Source organism: Sus scrofa, chromosome 9 (genome assembly GCF_054392235.1).
Source record: "Sus scrofa isolate SSC_HxYL_T2T_F1_AM1 chromosome 9, Sscrofa_HxYL_maternal_Yorkshire_Landrace_v2.0, whole genome shotgun sequence".
Lineage (NCBI taxonomy): Eukaryota > Metazoa > Chordata > Mammalia > Artiodactyla > Suidae > Sus > Sus scrofa.
Window position 1 is genome coordinate 52062583 of NC_139391.1, and position 24633 is coordinate 52087215.

The window sequence follows — 24633 nt, forward strand, 5'->3', positions numbered from 1 at the left end:
AGGCTAGGCCTGCCTCTAATTACCAGGTGCCTGGCTCAGGGCCTGGCCAGTTATTTAAAGAACCAGTGCCCGCTCCTCACACAGATGTCCATGAGGCGGGGCGGGGTTGCAGGCACTGTCTGCTGAAAGCCGGCTACCTGAAGCTGCCAACTCCTGACTCCACTCTCCTAGAGCCCTCCTGCCACCTCTGCGTCCCAAGCTCGGCAGCATCATGTCACTCGCACACACAGCTGCAGAGTACATGCTCTCGGATGCCCTGCTGCCCGACCGCAGGGGCCCCCGCCTCAAAGGACTGCGCCTGGAGCTTCCCCTGGACCGCATGGTCAAGTTCGTAGCCGTGGGCTTCCCCTTGTTGCTGATGTCCCTGGCATTTGCCCAGGAGTTCTCCTCCGGTAAGTGGCTTCCAAGACCCAGGGTACAAGAGAGACTCACTCTGCCTGGTCCCTTAAGTGAGACAGGCACCGCACTGGCTGAATGACTTGGGCCAGGCATCTCCTGAAAGGCAGACTGTGCATCAGTTCAGGGCATCTGCAAAGCAGAGACACCAAAACACTTTGAAAGTCATTTCCAAAATATTGCAATAAAAAATATTTAGTGTTAATTTCAGTATGTATATTTTTGTGTCATTGAAATAATTAAACTTTTATTTTGATTTTCGTGTAGATGAAAGAGATTAGGATCCTATAATCTTTGCAAGACTTTTGACCTCTAGGGGTCTTAATTAGCCAAGCTTTAGATAAATCCCTTATCTTCTCGTAGCCTCCTTCCTCCAGGGTTACTGACTTGAGAACATAAGTTAAGTGCATGGCATAGCCTGGCTCATCACAGGTGCTGAATAAATCCATTCCATTCTCTCCATGAACTGCAGCTAAACTCACAAACATTAACAAACACACATATCTAGTGTTCCAGGTGCCAGATTAACTCAGCAAATCTGCCCCTTTATTAAAGACAAAGTGGACTTTCTGAGACTTGGGATTTCTGCCTTTCTTCTCTGGCTGTTTGGTGAGCTTACACCCTTTCCCAAGGAGGTTTGTCCCTCTCCCACTGCCTCGTCATTCACCCACAGTGCTGAGCCCAGAAAACTGGGGCCTGGGAATAAGAAATTGCCTGCCAGATACAAAAATTAGAATGGACAAGGCCAATCCCGAAAAGCACTTAGCTGCATGTCCCCTGGATTCCCATCCCTCCACCCCAACTCAGGGCTGCCTCAAAACTGTGTTCCTATTCCAGGGTCACCCATCAGCTGCTTCTCTCCTGGCAATTTCAGCATCCGGCAGGCTGCCTACGTGGACAGTTCCTGTTGGGACTCACTGGTTCACCATGAACAGGATGAGTCTGGCCAGTTCAAGACAAAATCCCTCTGGCCTCACAAGGTAAAGCGGGCTGGGACCTTACCAGGCCGACTTCATGGCCCAGTGGGGGAGAGAGGTGGAACTGCCTTGTTCTGGTCTCTCCTGCCTCTTCGCCACTTGCCCCTGCTTTTATATTTTGGTCATTAACTTTCATGTTTCAGACATTCTTGAAATATCTGGTAATATTTGCTCACCCACTTTAATGTGATTGCAAGTTTTGTGCCTAAGGTTGAGGCTGTCAGTTTAAAGTAATCCTTTTGGGCCATTGCACAGGGAAAACCTCAAATATTGATATCTACAATCGTTTCTTTTGGGTTGATCAGTTTTCCCAGGAATTAAATCCCTTATTTATGCAGAGGGGACAGTCAAGCTTGGCTGTCACTTCCTGGGAACTCAGCCGCAGGTCTCAGCATTCAGTATTCACTCAACTTATCCCTTTTCTCAGAATGGTCCTCCTGCCTTCAATGGACTCATGTGCAGAATCTTTCCAGTTTAATATTTCAAAGAACAAACCACAGGACTTCTAGGAGAGGGAAAGAGTGGTTGGCTGAGTGCATCATGTTACAGAAAGGATCCGTGTGTCTATTTTCTCAATATTCCCATCTCCAACCCCACCTACACCCCCATTTTTAGACATACCTCGTATCTCCAATTCCTGAGTCTTCCTTTTCTGTGGTGAAAAAGAGCTTGGCTGCCCCCACCTCAACTCTGCATGCTCCTCTCAGGCTGGCACCTTCTCTCATGCACCTGCTTCCCAGGTTTTAATGCTTTGTTATTCTGGTGTCCTCTCCTATTTCTTTCATCCTTATAGGATGATATCCTTTGGGTCCCTTTATTGTCTTTATAGTGTGGTTTCATAAGGGAGCAGAAGTAATATGGATGCTCAATTCACATTTTATCTTTTGTCTTTTGTTGTTGTTGTTGTTGTTGTTGCTATTTCTTGGGCCGCTCCCGCGGCACATGGAGGCTCCCAGGCTAGGGGTTGAATCGGAGCTGTAGCCACCGGCCTACGCCAGAGCCACAGCAACGCAGTATCCGAGCCGCATCTGCAACCTACACCACAGCTCACGGCAACGCTGGATCGTCAACCCACTAAGCAAGGGCAGGGACCGAACCCGCAACCTCATGGTTCCTAGTCGGATTCGCCAACCACTGCGCCACGACGGGAACTCCTCAATTCACATTTTAATCAGAAGTCATTCATAACATTTTCTAGTTATGACAATGTGCAGGGCCTCAAAATGCCATAGTTCGAGGACCCAGACCAAATCAGAGACTTAGTAAAAAGAGTTCATGAGATGTCTGTCCTTGAAAGTGTTAAAGCAGGATCTAGATGGCAAGTTCCAGGTACATGCCAAGAGAGGATTCGTGTGTCAGAAAAGAGTCAAGCTGTCTAATCATCACATCACCTGAGAGCTCTTTAAGCCCAGATTCTCTGGCTTCACTTTACACCTACTGAAACAGAAGCTCTAGGGGTGACGAGTTTATTTTCAAGAAATGTCATTTCTTAGGAGTGAAAAGTTCTAATTTTTTCTCATGCCCTAGAATACCTTGCCTAACCTGTCTCTCTAGTTTAGTTCCAAAACACACACACAACCAAGTATGCAACCCTGTCTCTTTTTCTTTGAACTGTCCTCTAAAAAGCATCCCAGGAGTTCCCATCGTGGCTCAGTGGTTAACGAATTTGACTAGGAACCATGAGGTTGTGGGTTCAATCCCTGGCCTTGCTCGTGTGTTGAGCATCCGGCGTTGCCGTGAGCTGTGGTGTAGGTCACAGACGCGGCTCGGATCCCCAGTTGCTGTGGCTCTGGCGTAGGCCAGCGGCTACAGCTCCAATTCGACCCCTAGCCTGGGAACCTCCATATCCCGTGGGAGTGGCCACGGGATATGGAGAAATGGCAAAAAGACAAAAAAATAATTAATTAATTAATTAAAATAAAAAGCATCTCTGGTTCAGGAGATGCCATGGTCAGTAATCGTTAAGGGAATAAGATCCAAAATCAGACTGCCTGGCTCCAAACCTTGCTCACTCACCTTAGTAGGTGAGTAACCTGTACAGGTTACTTCACATCTTCATGCTTCAGTTTCTCTGTCTGTAAAGTGGAGATACTAACGTACCTACTGATAGCACCCTTGAGGAGATGGGATGAATAATGCACATGAAGCACCTGGCACAAATGTCACTTAACAGAACCTCTTCAAGTAGAGTTTTTACTGTGGGCAAAATAGTGGGTCCAACCTGTTAGGTGTAGTGAGTGTTGAGGAAATATAAGGAAGCAGTCAGAGAAAGAAAAGTGGAAGATTGAGAATGAAGACCCTCTCTCCTAGGATGCCATGACCACCACTGGCCATGATCTCTAGTTAGCCTAGTTTGCTATCCAAGGTAACATCCAACATGCATGGGGAAGGGGGAGGAAGCTAGCTCCCTTTCCCTCTCTCTCTCTCTCCCCCCACCCCCTGACCCCCTGCTCAGGCAGGAACAGGAGTGGGAGCCCCTCACTCAGCATTCTCTCCCCGAGGTCTCAGCCCCCTGGGCCCCCTCCTCAGCTCACTCTTGCCCCACAGGCTCTCCCCTACTCCCTACTGGCCCTGGCCGTGGGCATGTACCTGCCAGTTCTGCTCTGGCAGTATGCAGCCGTGCCAGCCCTCAGCTCAGATCTGCTGTTCATCATCAGCGAACTGGACAAATCCTACAATCGTGCCATCCGCCTGGTACAGCACATGCTGAAGATCCAGCAGAAGAGTTCGGACCCCCATGTGTTCTGGGATGAGCTGGAGAAGTGAGTTGTCTCTCCTACTCTTTTCTGAGAGACTCTGTCAAGCACTAAAATGATATCCTTGCAGAGTAATCTTTAAACTGTCTTCTGTGCCATCCTTCCCAAGAATTTAAAGTGCCTAACACATCATCTCCTTAACTGTCTATCACTTCTGTACAGAGAAAGGAAAAAGGACTCTGCCTTCAGTTTACAGCTGAACCCACTGAGACACAAAGGGGTTGTTAACCTCTAAAATATCACTTTTTCAGGACCTGGAATAGTTTCTTCCAAGGCCAACACTGAAAGAAATATACAAATTCTCCCAAATAGTTTTCCTTAGGCTTTCCACACACTGTCATCAACTGCTTTCTCAAACTTCTTGTGAACTACCAAGTGACAGAAACCTTCCACTCCACCTAGGCAGCCTCTTTCTTTTCTCCTGAACCAACCATTCATTTATTTAAGCATTCGTCAGTCGCACACTGAGCACCAGACACAGCTCTAGGTGCTATGGATATGTTGAGAGGGGGCAGAGGCTTATATTCAATTGAGGGAACACAGACAATGAATAAGCATAACACAATGTAGAGTATATGGTGGCAGATAAGTGATGTAAAGAAAACTAAGGCATGGAGTTCCCTGGTGGCTCAACGGGTTAGGGATCCAGCATTGTTATTGCTAAGGCTCAGGTTGCTGCTGTGGCGCAGGTTCAGTCCCTGGCCTGGGAAATTACATATGCCCAGGCTCAGCCAAAACAAAACAAAAAACAAAAACTAAGGGCAGGGTAAGGGACTCAGGAAAGCTGAGAGGTGGGGTGAGGGAGGGAGGTGCAGCTTTAAATAGAGTGGCCAGGGCCAGCCCCCTGAGCACAGTTGAGCTAGGATCTGAAACCATATTCTGCCTCAAGTTTGTACCTATCTCTGTTCTCTGGAACAGTTCCTTTCCCACCTATCTTTCTGAACCCTATCTGCCTTTTGAAGGCCAGTCTGAGACAGTATTCTCCACAGAGGTTTCTGAACACTCCAGCCCACACTGTTAGTGTCCCTTCCAACTTTTACAGCTACCGTAGTTTGTGGCCATCATTTTAGCAACAAATCAAGCATTGTTTTTACTTCTTATCTGCAAGGCTCATCTGCCCCTTCCCTACAAGCCAGTTTCTAGGCTTCAGAGCAGAGACCAGGTTCCATGTACCTAAAATACCACAGCTCTCAACAAATACTTGTTAGCACACTTATTTTTATAAACTGAATGAACTGGCCTAAAAGTGATACACAAAGTAAACAGACTGAGAACCAGAACATGGTTACCTAGACTCCCAGTCTAGGGAGTCTTAATGCTTCCTGAGGATCTGATTTCAGCTTTTATTTAGATTTAGTCTGCAAAAATCCAGAGTGACCATTCATTATTCAAAGATCATTCACTGGGTTTACGGCATTGCACTCATTTCTTGGAGAATTAAGATACATTCACATACCTCTTTTTAAAAGGGGAAAGGAGTGGTTATGCTCGAAGGCAGATATCTACATGAGCCAAGAATGCCATGTTGGACACAGAGGTTCTGTTACTTCCCTACGTGGCCTCCTCAGGGTACAGATCTAAATGGTCCCTCCTAATCATGCCTCCTTTCTTCCCCTGCCCAGGGCTCGGAAGGAACGATACTTTGAATTCCCCTTGCTAGAACGGTACCTGGCATGTAAGCAGCGCTCACACTCACTAGTGGCTACCTACCTCCTGAGGAACTCCCTCTTGCTCCTCTTCACCTCGGCCATCTACCTGTACCTTGGCCACTTCCACCTGGATGTCTTCTTCCAAGAGGAATTCAGCTGTTCCATCAAGACAGGGCTGCTAAGGGACGAGACCTACATCCCCGATCTGATCACATGCAGGCTGACCTCCTTGTCTGTCTTCCAGATTGTTAGTCTCGCCTGTGTAGCAATATACACCCTATTGGTTCCAGTGATAATGTACAACCTCACACGGCTATGTCGGTGGGACAAACGACTCCTATCCATCTATGAGATGCTCCCTGCCTTTGATCTCCTCAGCAGAAAGATGCTGGGATGTCCCATTAATGACCTCAATGTGATCCTTCTTTTTCTCAGAGCCAACATCTCTGAGCTCATCTCCTTTAGCTGGTTGAGTGTCTTATGCGCACTGAAGGACACAACCACCCAGAAGCACAACATCGACACAGTGGTTGATTTCATGACTGTATTGGCTGGCTTAGAACCCTCAAAACCTAAACATCTCACCCACGGGATGTGTGATGAAAACCCATAGTTAAGAAACCGTGAAGCAAGACATTTTATGGAAATTAAAAATCTCTCCCCTTCTTCACAATCCTCCCACGCTGATATACAAAAACATCCGCTCTAGGATTGCTAAGCTTGGATTTAGCTGAATCATACGTCAGTATTGTTATCCCAAAGGTGAGAAGATATAATCAATACATGGAAACACATCTGAAAGTTGGAGATAAAGAGTTTAAAAACTAGGGAGTTCCCGTTGTAGTGCAGTGGAAATGAATCCAACTAGGAACCATGAGGTTTCGGGTTCGAGTCCTGGCCTCGCTCAGCGGGTTAAGGATCCAGCGTTGCCATGAGACGTGGCTCGGATCTTGTGTTGCTGTGGCTGTGATGTAAGCTGGCAGCTGTAGCTCCGATTAGACCCCTAGCCTAGGAACCTCCACATGCTGCAGGTGGGGTCCCCCCCCCAAAAAAAAAAGTTTAAAAACTAAAAAAACTAGGTCTAGGGCATAATATGAAGATGGGGACAAAAACTAAAACTAAAATTGAAGTGTAGCCATTGTACAAAGGAAGAAGGTTCTATAGGCTATTTATGGAGGCAGTTTCTTCTCACTGTTTTTATTTACTCCTTGGCCTTTCCAGGATATACGTTCAGTTTACCTCAAAGAGCAAAGGGGGTAATCTGATAAGAAAATAAAGATATGAAATCCCTGGAAACCCTCTGGCGTGGCCTCAAATCCCAGGAATTTGCCCAGCCTGTTTTGTGGAAATCACTGATCTTGCCCAGGCACTCTGGCCTGCAAAGTGGTTCAAGAGATACTGTTGACAGGAACTTGTAATCTGCTATTGGGGCTTAAGGCCAGGGTCATGCATCAGCTATGTTTGGAGCCTAGAGGTGTATAAATAATGCTTTTTCATCATTTACACCAGGGACTCACTTCACCAAAGACTGGGAGTATGGGCTGCGGACCCCTTCACAATTCTTAATGAGCCCAGATATGCTTTTAATATCCCAGGGGATGCTCTACCTCCACTTACAGCGAATCACTGATAGCAGCCACTTAAAACTAACAGGATAGACACTTAAGTGCCGTTGGGCCCCATCTCTCTCTTCTGCATCTTAGCCTCTAACTTCTATTCCTATGCCCGGATTTAATAGGGCCAGGCTCAGCCCACAATATCATGCTGTCTCTCATTTGCTATTTCTTTCTTTTTTTTTTTTTGATTTTTTTTAATTGTCTTTTTAGGGCCACACCCACGGCATATGGAGGTTCCCAGGCTAGGGGTCGAATCAGAGCTGTAGCTGCTGGCCTACACCACAAACACAGCAACACCACATCCGAGCCTCATCTGCAGCCTACACCAGAGCTTACGGCAATGCTGGATCCTTAACCCAGTGAGTGAGGCCAGGGATCGAACCTGTGTCCTCATGGATACCAATCAGATTCATTTCCACTGAGCCCCAATGGGAACTCCTCATTTACTATTTATTTCTAGAGCTGCATGTGATGTATTTCTTCAGAGAATTTTTGAATAAGTCATTTACACCATTCTTCACATAGGTAAGTAGAAAGAGACAAATTTAGATACATTTACCTAAAACAGCAAAGGGGTTGATATACAGACATTCATCATCATGTTGGCTGTTCTCGGTTGGTACACAAGACCTCTCACAATCCAAATCCTGCCTGCTCCCTCCGTCTCACCTCTTGCCTCTCTCCATATACATCTTTCACGCTAATCAACGACTTGCAGTTCCCACACTTTTCATGATGCTGAGCCTGTGACTATGCTGTCCCCACTGCCCAAGATGCCCTTTTTCGTTCTACACTGGGCCAACCATTAGCTATCTTGCAAAGTCTGCCCAGGCATATTTCCTTAAAAATGCCTTTCCCAACTCCTCCCTCCTTCCCTAACTGGGTGCCACCATATCATCCAATACCTACCTCTGAGATGAAACTTATTATACTGTATTCATATAGTCCATGCATTTTTCTTTCCCTCTCAAACAATTTTCCTAAAGGTTTTTGTCACCAAAGGCACTAAATAAATACTCTCCTGAATACACACGTCACTGAATCAGTTGCTTGGGGAACATTACATTGTTTGGAGCACACAGACCCAGGCACTAGATAACCCTGTATGTAAAAGGCTTTCTGCACCAAGATGCGCTTCACAGCAATTGATGACCAAAAAGTTAAACATGGAGATAATTATGTAAAATTACTATGCCATAACTGGAATATTAAGCAGTCATCTAATATTGCATTTATAAAGAAGTTATAATAACACTACAAAATGACTATAATAATGGTAAGTGAACAAAAAAAGGAAACGTTATATTGAGTATGAACTAACCTATATTAAAAAATATACTAAAATATTAAACATATGCTCTACCACATATACAATACATAAGCAACAAGGATATATTATCTAGCACAGGGATTCATAGCCATTGTCTTTTAATAATTTTTAATGGAGTATAATCTGCAAAAATATTGAATCACTATACTGTGCACCTGAAACAAATATATTATAAATCAACTGTACTTAAATTTAGAAAATTACGCATACATGTTAAAAATGATTCACTTAGTGTGGCAGCATTATGAATTTTCTAAAATCTTTGTATTATGTTTTCTAAATTTTTAAATTTTGCGTGAAATGTTTTATAAGTCATAAGGAAGTGTTTCTAATGAAGAAACAATAAATGTGTTAATGCAAATTCCACTAAAATCCATTTGCTAGAGTAGCTTGCAAACTAAGGCAAGTGGTAACACTTTCCTCCCGCTAGGTATGATCTATGTATGTGCAGAGGAATAGTGAAAATAAAGCCAGATCACAGAGCCTGCCAAGGACAAAATACAGCTGAAAAGCAAATAAATCAGATAGTTAGTAAATAATGGTTTAAAAAGGAAAAGAAAAAAAAAGGGAGGGAAGGAGAAAAGAAAGAGGGAAGAAAAAGAAAGAAAGAGGGAGTTTCCATTGTGGTGCAAGGGAAAGGAATATGACTAGTATCCATGAGGATGCGGGTTCCATCCCTGGCCTGGCTCAGTTGCTCAGTGGGTCGGGGATCCAGCGTTGCTGTGAGCTGTGGTATAGGTCTCAGACATAGCCCTAAAAAGCAAAAAGAAAAAAAAGAGGGAGGAAGGATGGAAGGACTCTCTCTGCTAATCGGAACTATCTATTTTCAGGATCCAAGGCTAAATTCCAGTCTACAGTATGAAAAGCATGAGTATGGATATTTTGTAGGCTGAAAGTATCCTTTGCAATTTCCAAAAATGAATCTATACTCCTGCCTTGCCTATGCTTGTAAAAGCACACTAGAACCATAAGGAATTGCTCTTTTGAAACCTAGCTAGGTCCAACAGGGAAGCTGACAATATGGATGGACCAAAAGGACTTTTGTAAGCTTTCTGTGTTAAAACCATTTTGTAAAGACTCTTGTCATTATTCTTACAATTTCCAAAAATGAGGTACCTGGGTTATCGATTCTAAAACTCTTTTTTTTTTCAAACTTATTTTAGCGTAAGCTTTTTCTCCAGTAACTTATTGAATTTATTGTTTTAACTCTGCACATATTTTCCTTAATTTCCATATACAATTCTAAAAGCCTAAATTTTGAGTATATAGAACAGTAATTATACATCAACAGAGTACTTTTCACTTCATTACCTTTATAACTTTCACTTCATTATTCTAAAGAGTATATTCAGTTTCGAAAGGAAAAACCGGTAACCCAGAGGCTCACTCAGCTAGTTAGTGGAATTGCTGGGAGAAAAATGAATACTACAAGTTTTCTGCCTTTCAGCCCAGCGCATTTACCAAGATTGCATTCTAAAAAACTGTTCACCTTACTTACTTGATGATTTTAGATAGTCTTTGGTTACAAAGAGCTTTATAAATACAAGTGTAGGCACGGAAACATACTTTTGATTTCATTAGGCAGATATTTACTGAGTGCCCACTTGGCGCAAGTTATTAAAACTGCCAGTTAAATCCCTTCCATCTTCCATACTAGATTCTAATCTGAGAGCAGAAGCCTTTTTTTCTATTCACCACTGTAGTCCCAGCTCCCAGTAAAGTCACAGTGTAATAGGCTCTCAAGAAACACCTGTGCAAGCTGTATAAAGGAAGGAAGAAAGGAAAGCCACAGTCCCAGCACTGCTTTCATGTGCATCCTACAATCTAGGAAGGTCAGTCTGTATGAAGTGTGGAAAAGTGATGTTGAAATGCAGTGTGGTGGAATGGATTAGGGGTTTGGAGTTAGTACATGCAAACTGTGACATTTAGAATGGATAAACAAGGTTCTATGGTATAGCACAGGGAACTATACCCAATCTCCTGGAATAGAACATGATGGAAAAAAAATATTTAAAAAAGAACAGGGGTTCCCTGTAGTGGCTCAGCGGAAACGAATCTGTCTAGGAACCATGAAGTTGCCGGTTCTGGATCCGACGTTGTTGCCGTGAGCTGTAGTGTAGGTCGCAGAGGCGGCTGGTTTCCGGCATTGCCCGTCGCTGTGGTGTAGCCCAACGGCTACAGCTCTGATGTGACCCCTAGCCTGGGAACTTCCATATGCCATGGGTGCGCCCCCCCCCAAAATATAGATACACACACATATATTGATATATGTGCATATATATTATATATGTGTATATATGTATCTGCGGGACTGATTTTATATATATATACACACACACATATATACACATATATAATATATATGCACATAATAAATCTTTTTTTTTTTTTTAATTCTGTGGCTCGGCTTGGAGAGCGTATATGAGATAGGCCCGTGTAAGATTTTTTGTTTGTTCCTCTTTAGCTCGACAACAACACGCCTCAGCTAAGCACACACAGGCGCGAATCTCAGAGGGTCACTTCCCACCGCCCTCCTTCCCACCTAGACCGCCCACTTTCCTATCCCCGCCTCCGGGGCCTCAGATGGGCGTGCCCTGCGGACCGACCCGGCTCCCAGCCCCGGAAGTTACACGCGGCCGGCGCCGAGACGTAACTTCCGGCAGAACTGACTTCCGAAGCAGACGCGGAAGTGCAAGGAGGCACCAGGAGCCGGGTTGGCTGCTGGGTTTCTGGCTCCGCTGTGCCCTTCAGGGACGTTCTGGGGCGGTCGGTTCCTTAGAAGCCCGCATCCGCCAGCCCAGACCCGTACGAAGCCGGCGCTTGAGGCCGCTCTGAGTCCGAGGAGCTGATGCAGGCCGCGCCCTGGAGCCCCCGTAGCGGGGCCGGACCATGAGCCTGCTGGGCGGCCTGGCTTCCTCGCCGCGGGCCCCGCTGCAGTCCAGCAGGGCCAGGATGAAAAAGCTCCCGAAGAAGAGCCAGAACGAGAAGTACCGGCTCAAGTACCTGCGGCTGCGCAAGGCGGCCAAAGCCACGGTGTTTGTGAGTGACCAGCGCCCAGCCCTTCTCCGCCTCGAGACTCTCCTGACGCGCGAAATCTTTTCCCCAAACTGTGCCCTTTCCCAGAGTGGCAGTATTAATACAGTGTTAGCTTTTACGATTTACATTACTTCTTGTAAGCCTTGTGCCTTGGACAAATGGTGTAATATCTATAATCCTGTTTCCTCATTTGCAAAAGAGATCGAATAACTACCTAGCAGAGTTCAAGAAGATTAAATGAGGAAAGTAAAGACCTCGTCAGCCAGAAGCGCCAATAAGTTTTAGTCATTATCGTTATTACCGCAAAACTCTTTGAAAGGCTTTTTATTCTCGAGAGAAACCTGAGAATAAGGCACTTTTTAGAATAGCAACACCGAAGCCGGCAGAGATGATTTGCTCACGGCCACTGTGTCAGGACTCAGACTCCCAACTCAGAACACCTGATTCTAGTTTCTTTATTACTTCCATTACACAGCCTGTTTCCCAAGGCCCACAACACACGCGGTAATTGACCCTTTTTTTTCCCCCGAAAAGGCACATGAAGCATTCAATTATCCCTCCTTCCAACCACTTTTGAGTCTTCTGAGTGTTTCTACCCTTCTTTATTGTAGAGGTCCTGGGTTTATTGGATGAATGAACTGGTTTACTAGTCATTACTAAGGGTTACAATATTCAGGCTTGCTCAGGCTCACTCCAGTGCTTGGAAATAGGAAGTGGAGTCCTCAGATGTCTTCCCATCTGAATCACCACCTTACCTTTTCCACCTGAAGCTTGAATGTCCCTCAGGTCTTTGGAAGTGTGAGGAAAGTTTTAGAAATTAGAACATTCATTCCAAAAACATTTATTTAGCACTTGGCACGTGCACTAGAGAGAAATAAGAAAAGTGGAATTAAGAGGATTTGGTATCTAAGTGTTACCATTCTTTTGTCGCCTAAATGTCAAAGATGCCTATGTTGTTAGAAGAGTATTGTTTCCATTAAGCCCCTGAAGTAGATTTTGTGAAGAAAGGGGATACTGTTTTGAACGTTCAAATTTGAGGTCCCAAGTATGGAACACCCAGATTGAAGCACTCCCCTCAGGACTCGTGCTTGGGAAATAGATTGAGTCATCAGTAAAGAAAGATAACCCTTCAGTATACATAAATAGGTTACGAAGTTTAAGAGTTTTATAAGACAAAAGACAAAAAAAAAAACTCAAGAGATGAGTTCCCTTTGTGGTGCAGCTGAAACGAATCCGACTAGGAACCATGAGGTTGCAGGTTCCATCCCTGGCCTTGCTCAGTGGGTTAAGGATCCGGCGTTGCCATCCTCGGCTCGGATCTGGCGTGGCTGTGGCAGAGGCCGGCAGCACCAGCTCCGATTCAACCCCTAGCCTTGGAACCTCCCTATGCTGCAGGTGTGGCCCTAAAAAGACACACACACACACACACACACACACACAGAGAATTTTATGGGTTAGACTTGATTTTGTTCCATCCAGATTTTCTCTTAAAGGTTCATACTGCATGGGATCCTTTAGTGTGGGTTGGTTTTGTAAGCTCCCCAGGTGTCAAGACACTTGGGAATGAACTTTTCTCCATATTATAGCATTGAATTTAAGCTTCTGTGGATTTTAGCAGTATGCCCTTTTCTCTGTTAAAAGCTGGCCCTACTAAAGGTGACCATACATTTTGGTTTGCCTAGGACATCCCTACCTTGCCATGTTCTGGCAAAATCATTAATAGCTCCTCCTTTTCACTCACAGGTGCCCCAGTTTCTGTAAATTACCGTGGCGCAGAGTAGAACTTGACCCTACCTTTACTTACAGGTTTACAGTTTGTAAGGTAGACAGATTAGCGCTTCTCAGCCACACAGACTTCTTTGATTTGGAATATTGCTCCTCTTCCCAACATAATACTTTGACTTTGTATTCATTTTGTGTGATTGTATTCAAAATTTTTCTTAAAGGAAAATGCTGCTATTTGTGATGAAATTGCTCGTCTTGAGGAAAAATTTCTTAAAGCAAAAGAAGAAAGACGGTGAGCTGGGTTCATTTTGTGTTCAGAATCATTTTGGGTGATTGCTACAGTGTTACTGATCCAGGGATTTTTCCTCCAGTGGGATTTTTGTGCTTTGCACAGCCCATTGGCCACTATCTAGTACAGAGAAACTTGCAACATGTGGTGTTGGTTCCTTTTTACCCAGGTTGTGTCGGAACATGGTGATAAACCAGCTCTTTCCAGGCATCCCCGCCATGGCACAGCAGAAACAAGTCCAACTAGGAACCGTGAGGTTGCGGGTTCAATCCCTGGCCTCACTCAGTGGGTTAAGGATCTGGTGTTGCCATGAGCTGTGGTGTAGGTCACAGACGTGGCTCAGATCTGATGTTGCTGTGGCTGTGGCTCAGGCCGGCAGCTATAGCACCGATTGGACCCCTTGCCTGGGAACCTTCATATGCCGAGGGTATGGCCCTAAAAAGCTAATCTTATAACTCTGCAGTTGTAAGCCAAGGGACAAAAGAAACTGCATTTCACTTTCAAATATTAGATACTACTCTTTGAGTATATATACATATATAGTTCATGATATTTGCCCTTCAGAAACCTGACACCTTCCAACATCCAGTTAGAAGAGCCCTCCACATGCAAAAAAGTTAGTCTGTAATCCTTTATCCTTGGCATCTTGAGGTATTATCCTCTAGAGCTTCATTTTTCCCCAGGTCTCGTAAGAACCCTAGTTTTGTGAATGCAGTAATCTTTGTATATAGTTCTGGCTTTTCCCAATCCTCAAATAAAATATTGAATTGAGTATAAATAAAACAGAAGCGGGAGTTCCCATCATGGCGCAGTAGTTAATGAATCCGACTAGGAACCATGAGGTTGCAGGTTCGATCCCTGCCCTTGCTCAGTGGGTTAACGATCCGGCATTGCCGTGAGCTGTGGTGTAGGTTGCAGACGTGGCTCGGATCCCCCGTTGCTGTGGCTCTGGCGTAGGCTGGCAGCTATAGCTCTGATTTGACCCCTAGCCTGGAAACCTCCGTATGCTGCGGGCGCAGCCCAAGAAATAGCAAAAAGACCAAAAAAAAAACAAGCGGAGTTCCTGTTGTGGCACAGCAGAAATGGATCTGACTAGGAACCATGAGGTTGCGGGTTTGATCCCTGGTCTTGCTCAGTGGGTTAAGGATCTGGCATTGCCATGAGCTGTGGTGAAGGTTGTAGATGCAGCTTGGATCTGGTGTGGCTGTGGCTGTGGCTGGCAGTTGTAGCTCCAATTGGACCCCTAGTCTGTGAAACTCCATATGCCGTGGGTGCAGCCCTAAAAAGCAAAGCAAACAAAGAAACAAAAACCAGAAGCTTATGCCTCTGCTCCCTTTCCTTCCCAACCTTAGGTACTTGCTAAAGAAGCTCCTCCAGCTTCAGGCTCTAACTGAAGGGGAAGTACAGGCTGCCGCTCCTTCCCACAGCTCCAGTTTGCCCCTGACCTATGGTGTGGCCAGCTCTGTGGGAACTGTACAGGGAGCTGGGCCGATTTCTGGGCCAAGCACTGGAGCTGAGGAACCATTTGGGAAGAAATCCAAGAAGGAGAAAAAAGAAAAAGGCAAAGAGAACAACAAATTGGAAGGTACCTTGGAAAGAGGATGTCACTTGCCCCAGTGGCTCAGCAGCTAATGACAAAGAGCTGGTACTAACTGGTAGACACTCGGTCACAGAAACAACTTAAACTCTCACCTGGTCCTGAAGCAGCCCTGGTAGCCCTGAAAAAAACAAGTGTCTTAAAGCCACTCTGGGAGTTCCAGCTGTGGTACAGTGGGTTAAGGATCCAGCGTTGTCTCTGTGGCAGTACAGGTTTGATCCTTGGCCCAGGAACTTCCATGTGCTGCAGGTACAGCCAGGGGGGAGTATAAAAAAAAAAAAAAAAAAAAAAAAAAAAGAAGCCACTTTGGGCAGAAACGCTGCAGCTAGACCTGATTAAACGTGGTGGGAGCAGGCCAAAGCCTCTCTCTTCTCCCACACACTAACTCTCTGGGTGCCTGCAGTCCAGACTCTTCTAGAGGCAGGGAAATGGGCTCGGTGGCCTTTTGAGCACACAGATGGTTTGGGAAATTTCTTATAAATGAAGTAAGAGGCCTTAAAAAATATAAGGCTTTTAGATCTTAAGCACTGGTACTAAAATTGGTGACTGCAAGGTGGGTGGGTGAGAAAGGTAACTCAGGGCTTTGGGGAAAAGTCCCATGTGCCCATTCAGTGAGTGTGTAGAATCAGGATTGGCTTATTGCTCTTAGCATCGTGTACATTTTTCCCTTCCCCTCAGCATTGGGAGGGGTCTAAAGTGGGTGACCCCAGATTTGCGTTTCAGTTCTGAAGAAAGCATCCAAGAAAAAGAAAATGGAGGGAGGTGCTCGCAAGCTGGTTCAGCCCATTGCCCTGGATCCCTCAGGACGGCCTGTGTTCCCCATCGGACTGGGGGGTCTAACAGTATATAGCCTGGGGGAGGTGAGTGAGACCAGCGGTAAAGAGAGAGGAGAATCAGAAGTACGGGAATGGGGTTGAGCCTTCCCTCCCTGGTCCCATTAGCAGCAGCCCCTGGCTGATCCAGACCAACCCCAGAAAATCTCCAGTCCCTAGGAAACCAGGTCAGTTTTGTCCACTACACATCCTACACTCTCTCTCTCTTGTGGTTTGAGTCACTCTTGGCAGCCCCAAGGTGGTTCTAAAGGCTATCACAGTACCCTGGACTTTTTTAATTCTCTAGGAATCTCAATGGCAGGTTGGATAAATCTTTTTTTAATAGATCATCACCGACCGACCTGGCTTTCATGACGAGAGTGCCATCTACCCTGTGGGCTACTGCAGTACTCGGATATATGCCAGCATGCAGCACCCAGACCAAGAGTGTCTGTACACCTGTCAGATCAAGGACGGTGGCACGGGGCCCCAGGTAACCACTCTAAGAATAACCGCTTCCTTTTTGTTTTTTTTTTTTTTTTTGAGAACATTCTCTGCAATAGGTACTTAATATTTATTACCTATTCAGACACTTTACAAGATACATACTGTGCAAGATACAGAAAGTGATTGGCTCTGAGTCACACCTCCATTAAGTGATTAAGCTGGGATGTGAATCTGCATTTGTGTGGTTCTCCCGACTCCCTTTCCCTTGACCATGCTTCCTCTGCTGTCAATACGGTGACCATGTGAGGCCCGATCAAGCTGCTTTTTTGTTAAGTGCAGGCCTACATTCAGGGAAGATTGACACTCTCCCAGTTCAGGCGGGACCAAAATGGAGGTAGCAAAGAAATGGCGTATTTGTTTCTGACTGCACATACTCTTAAAAGACCTTGGAGAACTGAATCCTACCTAGTCTTGTTAAATATCTTTGTTCATCCTTCTCAATGCTGTGGTTCAAGACAGTTCATTTTACCAAACCATCACCTCTGATCGTTAGGGAAAAATAGACCATTTGTGGAGTTCCAGGCTTCACTGCCTCGAGATGTTAACAGAACACTTGAAAATGGGGTGGGAGGAAATAGGAGCAAGGGAAGGAACCTTTGAGCAGAAGCTAAGAGCCTGCCTGACACAGGTGGATAATATTGCATCATTCCCATCTTGGTTAGAACTCTGTTGGATGCACCTTGAGAGTTCAGATGACCTTGGCCATACAACATTTCTCTTTAGAAAATGCTGTAACAGGAGTTCCCATCTTGGTGCAGCGGAAATAAATCCAACTAGGAACCACGAGGTTGTGGGTTCAATCCCTGGCCTCACTCAGTGGGTTAAGGATCTGGTGTGGCCGTGAGCTGTGGTATAGGTCACAGACACGGCTCGGATCTGGCGTTGCTGTGGCGACTGTAGCTCTGGTTCAACCCCTAGCCTGGGAACCTCCATATGCCTTAGGTGCGGCCCTAAAAAGCAAAGAAACAAAACAAAAAAAAGAAAAAAAGTGCTCTAACAGACAGATTCACCATTGTAACAGTATGCCATATTTATAACAAATCTGTACATTCAAGGATCTAATCAAAATCCTAATAGAATGTAAGTGACAACTGACAAGCTGGTCCTAAATTTCCTCTAAAAGACAATTGCTAAATATTTTTGAAAAATAAGAGTGTGGAGTTTTCTATTTTCTTTTTTAGGCCATTAACCCATCTGGGCATGGTTTTTAGGTGCATTGTGAGCTTTAATTTTTTTTCCCAGCTAAGATCAAATGACACCCTTAGTATATACTAAATAAAATGTTTGAATATGTTTCCAGACCATTTCACCTACTTGTCTATAAATGCCAAGGACTTTAAATTTTTTAGCTTTATAGAATGTTTTATGTTATAAATAGGTTAAAAGAAAATATAGAAGAATATTTTTATAATCTTTGGGTGAGGTGAAAAGCTTTTCTTTAGCAAGACATGAAAAGTAGAAGCCATAAAGGAAAAGAGTAACAGATTTAACTATTAAAAATTTAAATGCTTCTGAATGACAGAACCCACCATAATCAAAGTTAAACTTAAGCAGCAAACAAGAAGATAAATAACAGTGGATTAATATCCAGATGAAGTGCTCTTATAGTCTGAACTAAAAAGCAATCAGGGAGTTCCCGTCATGGCGCAGTGGTTAACGAATCCGACGAGGAACCATGAGGTTGCGGGTTCGGTCCCTTCCCTTGCTTAGTGGGTTGACGATCCAGCGTTGCCATGAGCTGTGGTGCAGGTTGCAGACCCGGCTCGGATCCCGCGTTGCTGCGGCTCTGGTGTAGGCAGGCGGCTACAGCTCCAATTCGACCCCTAGCCTGGGAACCTCCCTATGCCACAGGAGCGGCCCAAGAAATAGCAAAAAGTCCAAAAAAAAAAAAAGGCAATCAGATATACCAGGCATTTAACAGAAAAGTGAGGATAGACAATAAGAGCAGACCTCACTAGTAGTTAGGGGGATGCAAGTAAAACAGATCTTATTTTTCTCATAGGCAAATATTGGAGAGATTGACAATATCAAGTATTGGCCAGAGTGTAGGAAAACAAGTAAAAATGTATTAGTAGGAATAAAAATTTGTGAAATCTTTTTGGAAGGCTACTAGGCAATAATAACAATTTTAAAATGTATATCCTTTGATCGAGAATACTTCTAGGTATTTCAGTATTTCTTAGAGAAACATGTAAGTGTGAACAAAAGAGTGTATAACAGTATAATTGTGATATGATTTGCAATAGCAGTTAGTTAGATGTAGCTTAAATACTCATCAGTAGGAGAATAGTTAAAAATTAAAATATATCCATCTTGTGTAATAACAAATGAAGTAGATAGAACTTGTTACAGAAGAAATTTTTTGCAAAGTCATTGAACTTTATAGAAAACTGGTCAAGTAATAAAGTTGAGTAGACAGCACTTGTTACAAAAATACTCTCTTGGCAAAAATTCCTCAGTATAATTTTGATTTAACAATTTATTTTTATAAATAGTCAAGTTATTTTACAACTCAAAAAATAAAGTGAGGAGTTCCCATTGTGGCGCAGTGGAAACGAATCCAACTGGTATCCATGAGGATGTGGGTTTGATCCCTGGCCTCACTCAGTGGTTAAAGATCCGGCATTGCTGGGAGCTGTGGCGTAGGTCACAGATGCAGCTCGGATCTCATGTGGCTGTGGCTGTGGCATAGGCCACTGACTACAGCTCCAGTTCAACTCCTAGTGTGGGGACTTCCATATGCCACGGGTGAAGCCCTAAAAAGCAGATAGAGAAAGTGAAATGAGGATTTGCAGTCAAAATAGCCTATACTTTTCCTAGATATTATAAAAGATTACATCATTGGAAAATGATCTTGTTTTTAAAATACCATTTATATTTGTACTTATAAATGTAAGTAAGTGAAAAGAAAGCATCTGGAAAGTACATAACAAATTAAGTGTTGACCTCTGGAGAGCAGTCACGTAGAGAGAATTAAAGGACTTTCTGTTTTCTTGGCTTGGAATTTTTATTAGCCCTCTTGGAAATTGTGCTGGCCTCTTAGCTGGGATACTCAGCTTCAAGTTCCAGAGTGAAGAAATAGTTACACCAGGCAGATGACTGTACTACCTTCTCCTTGAATACTGAGCTCATTGCTCCTTTGTCTTTCTCAGTTTGAAATTGTTCCTGAAGATGACCCCCAGAATGCCATTGTCAGCTCTTCTGCAGATGCCTGTCATGCCGAACTGCTCAAGACCATAAGTGCTGCTATGTAAGTTGACAACCAGCTTGAAGACAGGCTAAAAAGATCACTTTTGGTACAGTAAGACCTTCTCTCTTGCTTTCAATGAGTAGAGATCCCTTATTTTATAGAGGACTGTCCTTTGAATGTCTTAGCAGCTATGGTCTTCGGAGTATCCATGTCCAAAAACCCTATTCCATATGTTTGTACCCACAGTCCACTCCTAACCCATTGTCATCTTCCTGTCCTATTTAGGGGGAAACTAATGCCCAACATGCTTCCATCCGGAGCTGATTTTTTTGGGTTTTCTCATCCAACCATCCACAACCTGATCCAGAGTTGTCCAGGAGCTCGAAAATGCGTCAGGTAAGCGGGGTCAGATCCATCCTCTTGAAAGAAGCTCCATGATCAGTCGGCCAGGGACCTAAACTGTCAGTTTCCGTGCTGCTCATTCATGTATTTACTGAGCTGCTTCTGTGCACAAGGAACAGGCTTCTAGATGGTGAGCAGGACCCAGTACCCGGTACTGGAGTTGTTAGTGTTTTTTGTGTACATCATGACAGCAGACAAGTTGGGAAGTCCTGCAGGATAAGTGTCATTAAGAAGCCTCTCTGTGCTCTTTTCATTTTTTTTGGTTAATATGTTTTTCCGATATTTATGGGAAAGACCTAAAGAAAAAAATGCCTGATCACTTTGGAGGGCAGAGTGGGTTATTATGGCCAACAGACAATTCAGTAATGGTCCCTTTGGCCCTGCAGTTACCAGTGGGTGAAGTTTGACGTGTGCAAACCTGGAGATGGGCCACCGCCCCAAAGGCAGCTGGAGGATGACTCAGCAACAAGCTTTGAAGCCTTTCAGAGACAGACCTTCGATGAAGATCATAATGATCCCATTCTACAAGGTATCTTTATTTTTCCTTTCTGGTTTAAATATTGACCATTTTTGAGGCTCCCCTTCCCTCCTCATTGCTGAGTTCCCCACATGTCTGGGCAGTAATTGAGAGAAGCTTCCCCTGCTCCAACAGTCAAGAACCCTGGGCTGGGGGTCCTGCTGAGATTCTAGGGTGTCTCATTTCCTAACCTAAGTAAAACCTAAGCAGCACCACAAGGCAAAGTTCGCTGTGGGACTCAAGTTTCAGATGAAGTAAAGGGAATAAGATCATGGGCTCGGTTCTGCCTTGTTCCATGGATTCCCTCCCACAAGTGAGTGATCAGGGGATCCAGCATTGGAGTCAGGTGTGGAGAGCTCTGGACTTGAAATAAGAAAATAGAATTAAATTCTCTCTCTTTGCCTCATATGCTCTATAATCCTAGGCAAGTCACTTAATCAATTTCAGCCACAGCTTTCTTCATTGTAAAAGTATCTATCCTGTCTTAGCAAGCAAGGGCAAAATTGGGCTGACAGATGCAAGGGAATCAAGAATTGAAAGGACATACATGTGTCTGATCAAGCCAGTCCTCCTGAGATTCCCAGGCAACAGTGAAACTTAAGGCATTTTTTCCTCTAGGATCCTTGGACCTCCCGGAGCTTCAGCCTACAGCCTTTGTGTCTTCCTACCAACCCATGTTCCTGACACATGAACCATTGATAGAAACTCACCTACAACACTTGAAGTCTCCATCGCATTGTAGCCCAACTCAGTCTTCAGACTAAACAAGAAGGGATCAGATACCACATCATCTTTAACATGATCAGTTTTGTTAACTTAAAACTTAGACTAGAAGAAGGCAGCAACTCAGAGAAGATAGTAAATTAACACATTGTGTCAAGGAGGTTCCCATGGTGACAGCTTTCCTGAGAAAAATTTCAGCTGCTTTATTTTTAGTAATAAATTTCTCTTGAAAACTCTGCTTATTTTCATCTTGCAATCAGGATATAATCTTTTTGCTTAGCTCTGCCTGAGGTAGAGTGAACTTAGGTCCTTTATAAACCGGAGATAGTTGCTGACTCATGAAGAAAGGAGTAAGATTCTAACATCCTTCTACCCTTGATTCTGATCGTAGTTCAGTGTTAAGTTTCCCAGACCTAACTACCAGCTGCTGCTGTATTTTCCTGTCAGTGTCATAGAATCAAATCCTGCTTATCCCAGTCCAAGGCCCACACTGTTCATCTTGTTCACATTTCACACATTCTTCCAGGGGATCTAAAAACCCTAACGCTTTCTACATCCCGTTTATGGTTCCTTACTGGATAATGTGCTTTTAGCTAAATACATTGAAACTGCAGGATAACACAGATTTAGTTAGGACATGAATGGGGATTGGTTCTCATCCTCCATAACAGACTCACCCCATCAGCTCATTAAATCCACTGTAATAACTTTGTATTCTGTATAACTGAATTTTTTGGACCCTACTTATGGCATAAAGGTAGAGGCTTAGGGCATCACCGAACGCCAACCAGTACAACCCCACACCCTGTGGAACGCCCTCACTGCCCATCCCACCAGGTACCAGGGCTGGCTGGCATGGGAAGGAACGGAAGTGTTACCGACCACAGTTCTTGGCCTTCCCAATCAGTAGAAATTGATGAGGCCAGACGAGAAAGTCAAGCAAGGCCTCATTCCAGGAGGGAGCTATGGCAAGAGGGAGCAAAAACAGGTAACGGGTTCTTTTGCCCGATTCCCCCAGGGGGGCAGGGGTTTGCTGGTTTCTCTATAGGGGGAGGGGCAGGTCCATGGGTGAGGCCACCCCTTTGGTGCTGGTTTGTGCTGGGGGAACATGCAGTACCCTGCTTTTGCTCCCAGCTCTTCAGAAGTGGCACTTGGGGATTTTTGATCTTTTTGTATCTTGTCTATAACTTGCCCCAACTAGGCATGCATGCAGTTTTTAGTCCCTTATAGTTTCTTTGTATTTTGTTGTTCGAGGAGATGTTTTTCCAGGTGCAGGCACTGCAACAAAGGGCCCCAGGTCCCAACCTGTCTCAGAAGGATCCCAGAAGTAGAAAAATGGGGAAGGATTGGTAAGAACTGGACTGTTACTATGTGACAGTCCATAACTGCTAAACGGGGAGAAATCGGAACTAGCACTTTACAGGAATATATGTAGACAGCAGAGCAAGGGGATCAGATGCAGCATTTAGAGCACACCATATTGGCCACTGTAAATTATCAGAAACTAAAGTAGCTAATACTAATTTTATGACTCTTAATTATAGTCTTACAAGTTTGTATAGCTTTTACCATGCAAATAATTAAATCTGGATAATAGCAAATCAGGAATGGGAAGGAGCTGTTAATGTTTTTCTTTTGCCTTTTTTCTGTGCATAAAATGTCTGAAATCTATTTGCACTGAAAGAGAAATATATACTGCTTTTATCATATAACAAATATCCATGCAGTTTACAGCCTGAGCAAATCACAAAGTTTCATTTTAAGAAAGATTTTTTTAAGAAATTTTTGGGGAATTCCCTTGTGGCAAAGCAGGTTTAAGATCCAGCATTGTCACTGCAGCAGCCCAGGTAGCTGCTGCGGCAAGGCTTTGATCCCTGGCTCAAGAACTTCCTTGTGCTATGGGCATGCCCCCCCCCCTCCTTTTTTGTTAAATAAGTTAGCGCACTGCCTACAAAATATAAAGCTACTTTGTAAATTTCCCAGAACAGTGTTTTTCAAACTACAGATCTCATTAGTTTTTGTTTGTTTTTCTTTAGGGCCACACCCAGAGCACATGGAAGTTCCCAGGCTAGGGGTTGAATTTGGAGCTCCACTACAGCTACCAGCCTACACCACAGCCCCAGCACCTTGGGATCTGAGCCACGTCTGTGACCTACACCACAGCCCACAGCAACAACCAGATCCTTAAACCCACTGACCAAAGCCAGGGATTAAACCCACAGCCTCGTGGATCCTAGTTGGGCTTGTTTCTGCTGAGCTACAAAGGGAATGCCAACCCTTTTTTTTTTCTTTGCTTTTTAGGGCCGTGCCTGTGGCATATGGAGGTTCCCACGCTAGGGGTCGAATCAGCTACAGTTGCCAGCCTGCACCACAGCTCACAGCAACGCCGAATCCTTAACCCACTGAGCAACGCCAGGGATCAAACCCGAAACCTCATGGTTCCTAGTTGGATTCATTTCTGCTGCCCCACGATGGGAACTCTCCAACCCATTAGTTCTTAAACTAGGTAATCAAGACATATCTTTAGGACCCTATGGAGTTGTACTTTATGGTGTTTGCATGTAACAGTTAACACTATTCGCTTAATAGTGAAAAACCCTATATGTTCACTAATGGGAAGTTGGTTAAAGTAAGGGACTCCCAGAGACTGAAACAAACTAAATCTATACTCAATCTATATACGAAAATTATTTTGCTAGAAAACATCAAAAGCACAGATTACAAAACAAGATACCGTGTAATAGTATGTAAAATGTGACCCAAATAAATCAAGTGACTGTTCACCAAAATATTGCTTCCAAACGAATTTTGAGGCGGTTTTTACTTATACGTTTCTTTAGCATCCAAGTCTTCTGAAGTGATTTTATTTAAATTGTGTTTTTCAAACAGTAAAAAGTTATTTTCCTTTGGGAAATAAACTGAATGCCCACACAGAATGTTTTAAATTATTCACCCATTAAAAGTAAATGAACTTTCACTTGGCTTTTCATTAACATATCCACTACCTAAACCTAGTTTTTTGTCCTGATGTGCCCAGGGCTACTGGAGGTGCAGGGAACCTGGAGCCAGAGCTCTGGGCTCTCTGCTGCCTCCAAGTTAGAACAGCCCCTG

The 24633-nt window shown here is 44.2% G+C and overlaps 2 protein-coding genes across 5 annotated transcripts; both read left to right on the plus strand.

The window, feature by feature from the left end:
* The first annotated feature begins 211 nt into the window (after nt 1-211).
* PANX3 (pannexin 3) lies at nt 212-6581 on the plus strand. Its single transcript, XM_003130019.5, has 4 exons — nt 212-392; nt 1234-1376; nt 3921-4135; nt 5752-6581. Exons 1-4 carry the CDS (start codon nt 212-214, stop codon nt 6389-6391), a joined length of 1179 nt encoding a protein of 392 aa, XP_003130067.1. The 3' UTR covers nt 6392-6581.
* A 4804-nt stretch (nt 6582-11385) lies between these two features.
* TBRG1 (transforming growth factor beta regulator 1) lies at nt 11386-24499 on the plus strand. Of its 4 annotated transcripts, none has more exons than XM_084976514.1 (9): nt 11386-12264; nt 13707-13777; nt 15127-15359; nt 16095-16231; nt 16530-16676; nt 19843-19940; nt 20166-20276; nt 20669-20811; nt 21418-24499. In XM_084976514.1, the coding sequence occupies exons 4-9, from the start codon at nt 16124-16126 to the stop codon at nt 21561-21563; spliced, it is 753 nt and encodes a 250-aa protein (XP_084832640.1). In that variant the 5' UTR covers nt 11386-12264; nt 13707-13777; nt 15127-15359; nt 16095-16123; the 3' UTR covers nt 21564-24499. The 4 variants fall into 4 exon arrangements, with proteins under 4 accessions (XP_084832640.1, XP_003130068.1, XP_084832639.1 ...); XM_003130020.5 differs by having other exon boundaries at nt 11386-11763; XM_084976513.1 differs by lacking the exon at nt 16095-16231.
* The last annotated feature ends 134 nt before the right edge of the window (nt 24500-24633 follow it).

Excerpts from the sequence above, each read along its gene's own strand:
- PANX3 (XM_003130019.5), top strand. The coding sequence starts at position 212 with ATGTCACTCGCACACACAGCTGCAGAGTACATGCTCTCGGATGCCCTG. Across the intron at positions 1,377-3,920 it reads AATCCCTCTGGCCTCACAAG|GCTCTCCCCTACTCCCTACT; the intron begins GTAAAGCGGGCT and ends CTTGCCCCACAG. Across the intron at positions 4,136-5,751 it reads TTCTGGGATGAGCTGGAGAA|GGCTCGGAAGGAACGATACT; the intron begins GTGAGTTGTCTC and ends TCCCCTGCCCAG.
- TBRG1 (XM_003130020.5), top strand. The coding sequence starts at position 11,614 with ATGAGCCTGCTGGGCGGCCTGGCTTCCTCGCCGCGGGCCCCGCTGCAG. Across the intron at positions 13,778-15,126 it reads AAAGCAAAAGAAGAAAGACG|GTACTTGCTAAAGAAGCTCC; the intron begins GTGAGCTGGGTT and ends TCCCAACCTTAG. Across the intron at positions 20,812-21,417 it reads TAATGATCCCATTCTACAAG|GATCCTTGGACCTCCCGGAG; the intron begins GTATCTTTATTT and ends TTTTTCCTCTAG.